The sequence below is a fragment of the Apus apus genome, chromosome 5 (assembly GCF_020740795.1).
Source record: "Apus apus isolate bApuApu2 chromosome 5, bApuApu2.pri.cur, whole genome shotgun sequence".
Lineage (NCBI taxonomy): Eukaryota > Metazoa > Chordata > Aves > Apodiformes > Apodidae > Apus > Apus apus.
This window is the reverse complement of record NC_067286.1, coordinates 16,212,405-16,220,294: the sequence shown is the minus strand read 5'-3', so window position 1 is coordinate 16,220,294 and position 7,890 is coordinate 16,212,405. Positions and strand designations below refer to the sequence as shown.

Below are 7,890 nucleotides of genomic sequence, written 5' to 3'. Positions count from 1 at the left end.
ATCCAGGCTGCTGGAGAGGGATTGTGGAGGACTCAGGCAAGGACATGGTGGAGAACTATGCCAGGACACACCAAGATGTGATCCCCATCCTTGCCTCTGTTCAAATCCGACCCAAATACAATGTGCGCTGCAAACTTCAAGCTGCTTAAAGCCCATCTCACCCTCTCAGTTACCTAGTTTGCTCTGGTGCCATGTGTCTCCTGGGCAAGGAGAAGCAGTGATAGGGGCCTGCTGGCTGGCACAGTGTCCCCTTGGCCAGGAATGGCATGCAGGTGCTTGGCCAGGGCTTCTCTGCCATATAAACAAGCCCACACCAAAGGCAGGCTGGTGCTGGGTTGTAGGAGCCAGCAGCCTGTGAGGAGGTCCTTGCAGGTATGGTGCTGGTAAGAGGATGATGGTATTTACTAATACTTCTAAACTAGATTTGTATTTACCTAGTGGGTTTCACCTGCTCTTCCTGCATATAGTTATGCTAAAAGGACTGTGGCTCCTTTGTGGAGCCTTGAAGGAATTGCGTGTGTGAAAGTGGGAAACACAGAGAAAGGGAAAACATGTTACAGAATTGCAGCACTTCCTCCCAGCATTTAACAAAATTAATCTTTTTCTTAAAAAAATAATAAAAAAAAATCTTGAAGTGCTTCACTCAAAGGAAAGATATTTGCTGTGTTATAAAAATGTCAACATATCATTTACAAATTGGTCATTCTTTTGGCAGTGACTTTCACAGAAAACTCCCCTTGAGGCTATCATGTCTCTCTCTGTTGTTTTTTCTTCCCCTTAAAAAAAAACCAAAACAAAGCAAAAAAAACCCACCTTAAAAAGCAAGCACAATTTACTGGGTCTGGTGACTGGATAACTATTGTACTGTAGGCTTTAAGGAGTGGGGCTGAGGCCAGGAGATGAAAGGAGATCAAGAGATCAAGAGGGGAGAGAACTGAGGCTTCTGCAGCAGCAAGGTGGATGCTTGTAGGTCAAAGCTTGGAGCACTGCCCTGGTCCCTGCAGCCAAACAATCTTCTTACCAGAAGTTTCTCCTTTTCTGCTCTTTGTATCTCTGATCTTACTAACGTCTACCCATAAACACAAGTGTTTATAGGGCTGGGGGGGTCAAAGACATACTTATAGTCTTCTCTCTGTGATTATTGCTTTAATTTAATGCACTGTACCTTCCAGTGCTGACCACTCTCTTGCACGTTTCTCCTTTTCATTTCCCTGTTCCTCTACGTGACTGTTTATTTCTCCCCCATTGTAAAACAACACTGATAACTTGGGCAGATAATAAATGGCTGTCTTGTCTTGGGTTTTTCCTGCTCATCATGTGTGGATGCTGGTGTTGGAGCCTACTAGCTGGCTGGAGATTCTCTGACGATCTCTCTCCTGCCTCACCTGTATGTAGCACAGCCATGCCAGGATTTGTATGTGCCAATTCAGGTTTTCTTTTGCCCCCTTGTTGTGTCCTGGGACTAAAGCAAGGCAACAACAGGAGTGAGGGAGCAGGCAGCACTGGCAGAAAATGAGGGTTCGTTCATCCTGATCTGAACAATGATTTCTGGCTGACTGTAGTCTCTCAAGAACAGTGGAGAATCTCCACTTGAAATACGGTAGAAATTCCAGTTCTGATGTTTTTGCCACACTTTCCCTAAGCTAAGGATTCTGATGTTCCACTTTGATTTTCCCTCATGATGCTGGTGACAGCAGAGGTGCAAAGCAGCCCCTCTTACTGGGAAGTGCCCTAGCTATGCCACTTCTCCCATTCTCATACTAGCATTAGCCTCTTCCTCAGTAGATCTTTATTATGGGAAAATAATGGATGGAAGAAATTATTTGGATAAAATAAAAAGACCAAACACTAGTAAGTGTAAATCTCTCCAAGTCCTCACTCGACTCACTTCTCCAAACATCAAGCCTCAAGGACCAGCTTGAGAAGACTCATGGTGAGGTCCCAAGGGATGCTCTGAAAGAACCTGGTGGAGGTCCTCTGTTCTTGTGTGCCAGAGCATGCACACAGCTCAAAAGGACCCCAGGGTGCATGGTGCCCCCAGGATTTTAAGTAATTTTTGTACTCCCTTATAGCTTCCTAAGGGTGTAACATTAACTTGTGCTGACAGCTGGTGCTGCTCTGATATTGTTAGCCCCATTACTCCCAGATACACCTTTGGCTGATGTTTTCTTGATGGTAGTTTCTGGGAAGAAAACTGAACCCTTGTTGGCTGTTGCCCAAACTGGACAAAGCCAGGCCAGCTCTGCCTGCTATTGATTATGCAAGGAAGGGGCTGCCTTTCCCTCCTAGCTACACACACTCCCAGCCTGCTGGCCCACATCCAATCCAGATAAGAAATGACTGAAAATTGTTACTGTTAGCCAGCTATTCTGTGACCTGCATGAAAAGAGTGAAATGACCTCGGGACTAGTCTTAGCACACAGCTGTCTGCCCACAAACCACGGCAGGCAAAAAGCCTTGGTAGGCAGACCAAAGGCTGGCAGGACAAGTATATTCCTAGCAGCTGCTCTTCACAGACTCGAGGGGAGGCAGAAGTAAGTTGATGTGCAGAAGCCTGACTTGCTGCCTGCTGCACTTGGTCTGTAACAAGATCTTTACAAGGTGTTAATGTGAAAGTGAGTTGTTATATATTGAAACTAACTGTCTGTCTGCTGTTGTCTGCAGGAGGATCTGTGGTAAAGCTGGTATTTGCTGGTGATACCAAGTGGTGGTAGGAACAGGAGAAAGCCCTTTTTCTGTGGACTCTTTCCTCTTCATATGCTCCAAGGCAGTGCTCTCCTGGAGACCCCTGCAGTGCTGGGGCTCTGCTGCAGCCACTTGCCCTGCAAGAAGGACCAGCAATGCCGTGCTGCTGGGGAGATGCTGCAGGGTACCTCCCTTGCCTGCTTCCTAGTGCTTCTTGTGGTGCACAAGCCTTCAAGCAGCCTGCAGGGCCCTTTCCTGCAAAGTTACTTTTTAATAACATGACAAGATATTTGGAAGGAGTGTAGCTATGGAGCTGAGCCTGAGGTTGCCCATGAGGGGTGACAGCATCATTTAAACACTACAGTGCAATCATGCATGGTTCATTGCAAGGAACTATTTTTACTATGTGCTTTGGATAACAAGCAAAGCTTCACCATGAGCAATTCCAAGGGAAGGGATGATAGCTGAAAACTGAAGGGTTCTTTCAGCCCAAGGAGGGTGATAGCTCATCCTGATACCATCCTGAAGCTTGTTTCTGCTTCATTAGACACTTCTGTGACCTGCGAAGCACAGCACAAGAAAATGGGAACCTGCTGGTGGATGTAGACATGAAAGGTTTGCAGAAGTGTGTTTTGTAGCTGCACACTGACAAGCCTGTGCCTTCTGGTGCCCTCAGCTTGCTGCTGCCTTGGGTTTATTTTCCAAGGTGGCCTGTTTTGGTTTTGGGGGGGTTTTTTGCTCAATTCTCAGAACTACTCATTTTATTTTTCCTGTCTGAATCTGACTCTCCTGCAGCCCTGTACCTTCAAGCTCTGTTTCTTCCTGGGAAGACAACATTTCCATTTTAGGCACTGAATTTCCAGTAATACAACTTGAAGAAATGATGTGCTCATCTGAGACATTCCCTACATATGTGGTACAAGTGTTTTGGGTAGCAGTTCAGGCAGGTATCCAGGCTTCCTAGAAGACCCTACTGCAGCTCTTGATTAATGCCAGCTAACTCAGCCACTGAAGGTCCAACCATCACATGGAGGTGGCTTCTCCAAGCAGAGGAAGCATTTGGCTGAGAAGACAAGTCTTGTGTTACTCCTGTTGGTTACACGTGATTCTCACAGTCAGGGAACTTTGATCCCCAAGCCTTTGCTCTGGCAATGTTTTGCTTAAGTCTAAGGTCTAGCAGTGAACTTTTATGGTAAGGAATCTTTCCACCTTGGTCCAAGCAGTTTTCAGGTGGCTTCAGCTGAAGAGAAGTGACCTGAGCTGGTTGAAGGTACCTGCTGTCTCAGCAACTGCCAAAGGACCTACCTTGTATCCTCCCTAAAGCTTTCTTAAAAGGTCTGAATGATTCAAACCTTGGGGTTTTTTTCAAAGTACACTGGACATTCCTGGTGTGCCCTTATTTAGTTTCTACTCACTGGTTGGCAGCATTAAGGCAGCTTGTGATGCTGACTGAGCTCTTCTATTTTTTTCCTAATATTGATATTGCTTAAGTGAAAATTGTTCACAGCTAACTTCTTGCCAATATGGCTACAGTTAATGCTGCTTTACTGTTGCTGCAACAGTATGTTGGATGATCTGATGAATCTAGTAATGGTGCCGGGAGTTACCTGACTGAGAGCCAAACATTGCTTTTGGAAATACGAAAATGATCAGTGCTGCTAAGGAAGGAAAACAAACACCCTGCCAAGCAGTAGTAAAACACTCCAAACAAATGCATTCTGCCATAATGGGACACTTGTGTAGATAAAGGCAGCCGTCCTGCTTTCTCAATAGCTTGGAAATATGGCATACTGGTTTAGGCTGAGAAGAAAAATGTGGGAATCTGAATGGGTTTATGCCTGACTGAATTTCTGGAGATCATCTCTAAGGATTAAGACCTTAAAATCCCCACAGGGGAAAGGCACCATGTCAACCACCTCCTTCCCCCTCCCCCAGCCCTATCTGCTGCTGCTAAGTGTAACAGATCACTTAACACCCAGGTCAGCTCACAGCTCCCACTTGTACCTGTGGGGCTGCTGAGGAGGCATATGTGGCAAAACCTTTGGTAGCAATTTAAGAAGCACTAAAGTTCCCCAGGCCTTTGAAAGGGCCTGTTCATTAGAGCAACTGTGATTAGGGAGCAAATTCAAAGCACAGTAACTATTGCTCTTGCTGGCAGGCTCCTAAATGTTTCTTGCTGTTAGAGCCTGCATTTTCCCATGGGGTTTTTTTTGCTCTTCAAATGGAATAACGCATATGGAATATTCTTATAGCTCTGGATTACAGAACATCCACTGCAACTGCTGAATTTGGTGCTGCTGAGTGATCATACTCCTGCAAACTTCTACCTTCCTAGTACTAATGCAGCAGAGAGATGATACATAGAGTTCCTGCAAAGTAGGTCAACTTTAATAAACCTTTCTGCTTTGTGTTTGCTCAGCGTATTCTATGGGCCAGCCTATGTTGCTCCATTTGACTAGTAACATTCAGTAGACCTATTTAAGGGAAGAAACAGCCTCTGCTGTACTTTTTCATGCCATCATCACTGTGCTTTGTTTGACAGCAATCAGTCTTACCTCTGGCTCACCTCCACTGAAGCAGGTCTTCTGCATGATCCCAAAAGTAGCAGACAGAGCTTAGGAGTCTCTGACAATAGCTGCTAAGAAGCAATCAGTGTTTTTTGCCTTTAGATGAAGTATACATAAATGCAGCTAAAATTAAAGTAGGCCAGAGTGGGACACCATTGGTCATGTATGGTTTTTGAATGACAACAGTCCTCAGAGATGCTGCTCCCCTGCTTAAAGGCATCCCAACCTAACTCCCAAGAGTAGCTGCCAGGAAAAAATAAAACAACCTCAGACACCCACTTCCCTCCTTACTTTCCCATGACTCTCCCAACACTGTAGGCAAGGGCAGCACAGCCTGTAGCACCTTCTGCATATCCAGGAAAGGAGGTGTCAGCACTGAACCTGCCTTGTCTCCTATACACATCTGCATCTCCCCACACATCATCTCTACAGTACTTGCACGAAGTGCTGAGTTCATAAAACTTGAATGGGGTAGAAAAGCCCAAAGGTTAAGCTGTGTTGGCTCCTTATTCCCTTCTACACATGAAACCTGGTCCAGAAATACAGCCTCTCCCCTCAATTAGAATTTACCTTTCCTGCAAGCAGACATCTTAAAGCCCTAAAGCCATTTATAAATAGATTTTTATTTATAAAGTCAATTTACATAAAATATGATACTCTTTTAAAAACTGCATATGTACAACTTAAGAAATCCTAGCAAGTGCATATAAAATGCCTTCAAATACATCTTTATTTAAAAAACAACTTCAATTTTCACAGGAGTGGACCTTCACACCAGGCAAACTGAGACACCACATTAAGACACAAGATAACTTTACAGTCTTTTACTGAAGTGTTTGGAGAGGAAAAAACCCCCACCTTTTTACTAAACTGTGTATGTTGCCGAAACATTCTAGCTGGCAGTGTTCAAGAACAAGAGAATAGGACTTGCTAAAAATAGAACCATCTCATCACCCCTTTTCTATAAGGTTTCTTGTACAAAAATAAGTCTTCATACACCAGTGTTCCCATAGGCAGTTCAAGTTACATATAAAATAGAATCTGACATAATAAAAATTTCCCTCCCCCTCCAAAAACAAGGAAGCATCAAGTGTTTAAAATTTCTTTCTCTTCCACCGCTCCGAAGCAACACCAGAAAGCAGCCGTCGGGGTCGCCGGGGTCGCTCAGGCCTCCTCTCCGCCGGCGGTGCCCGGCGGGCAGGCGGAGCCGCCCGGCAGCAGGTAGCGGAGTCCCGCCGGTCACTGACACCATTGCACTTTCCATTCCCACAGCCCGAAGGCGACGGCTGAACCCGGCGAGGAAAGGAGCCAGAGGGGTCCCGCCGGGGTGGGCGGTGAGGATTTTGGGGAGGACGCTGGCTGCTGGAGAGCGAGGGCGCCGAGCGCGGCAGGCTGAGCGCGGCTGCGGAGAGATTCGCAAAAAGCCCCCTGGGTACGTGCCCCGCTCCCCCGAGCGGCACCCCCCTCCCCACCCCTCCGGCCCCCCCCTCACCTCCCGCCGAGTCAGTAGCTCCCGAGCCAGCAGGTGAAATCCAGCAGCTCCCGCTCCTCGGGGCTGAGCGCCCCGTCGTAGCCGCTCTCCTCGGAGGAGCAAGGCGAGCCGGGCACGGAGGAGGCGAAGGAGGGCGAAGCGGAGGAGTAGCCGCCGCCGCCCCCTTCCCCGACGGCCGCCCGCCCGCAGCCGTCGGGGAAGGCGGCGGCGTCGTGCTCGTCGAGGAGCCGCTGCAAGGCGCGGATGTACTCGACGGCGGAGCGGAGGGTCTCCACCTTGCTCATCTTCTTGCTGGCGGCGCCGTGGGGGACGTGCTGCCGGAGGGCGGCGAAGCCCATGTTGACCAGCCGCACGCGGTTGCGCTCCCGCTCGTTACGACGGGCCACGGCGGCCGCGGCGGCCGCTCCGGTGCCCGGGAGGGCGGCGAAGGCCAAGCGGCGCTTGCAGCGCAGCAGCTCGGGGGAGGCGGGCCGGCGGCGGCCGCGGGGGGCGGCGGGGGGCAGCGGCGGCAGGGCCCCGCCGTTCATCGCCGGGCGGCCACGGCGGCGGCCGCCGGCGGCGAGGACGCGAAGAAAAAAAAAATAAATTAAAAATGGATAAAATTAAATAAAAACTAAAACGGAATTAAAAATAAAACCAGCAACCCTGAACTTCCCGGGAAGGGGGCACCGAGGGGCGTGCAGCGCAGGGGGGTGTCCCGGCTCCCACCCCCGTCCTCTCCCGCCGCCGCTTCTGCGGCCGCCGCCGCCGCACAGCCCTTATCAACGCGCGCGAGCCCCCGCCGCCCGCACGCGCCGCGCACGCCGCGCCACGCGCGCCCGCCGCCGCTCCCCCCCCCTTCCCCCCCCCCCGCCCCGCCGCCTCGCGCCCTCCCCCGCGCGCGCCCCCGCCCCCGCGCGCGCCCGGCGCGTGGCACCGGCAGCTCCAGCCAAAGCCCCGCGTCCCCCGCCCCCCCCCGCGGGAACCGGGGCCGCTGCCCCCCCGGGCGCGCCTGGAGCCGGCGCTCCTGCTTCCCGGTTGTGTGTACTGGACGGTAATTTCGGTTTTCTTCTTGCTCGGAGGAGGGGCTGCCCTCCCGCCCCTCCTCCCCCCGGGGCACGCGAAGGCGCCCGGGGCTGCCCCGGATGCAGCGGAAAGCCCGGGTTG

The 7,890-nt window shown here is 50.3% G+C and overlaps 1 protein-coding gene across 1 annotated transcript; it reads right to left on the bottom strand.

The window, feature by feature from the left end:
• Positions 1 to 6,617: 6,617 nt before the first annotated feature.
• Positions 6,618 to 7,271, bottom strand: ASCL2 (achaete-scute family bHLH transcription factor 2). Its single transcript, XM_051621487.1, has 2 exons — positions 6,745 to 7,271; positions 6,618 to 6,654 (listed from the first exon to the last, which is right to left on the bottom strand). The coding sequence occupies exon 1, from the start codon at positions 7,269 to 7,271 to the stop codon at positions 6,756 to 6,758; it is 516 nt and encodes a 171-aa protein (XP_051477447.1). The 3' UTR covers positions 6,618 to 6,654; positions 6,745 to 6,755.
• Between the last annotated feature and the right edge of the window lie 619 nt (positions 7,272 to 7,890).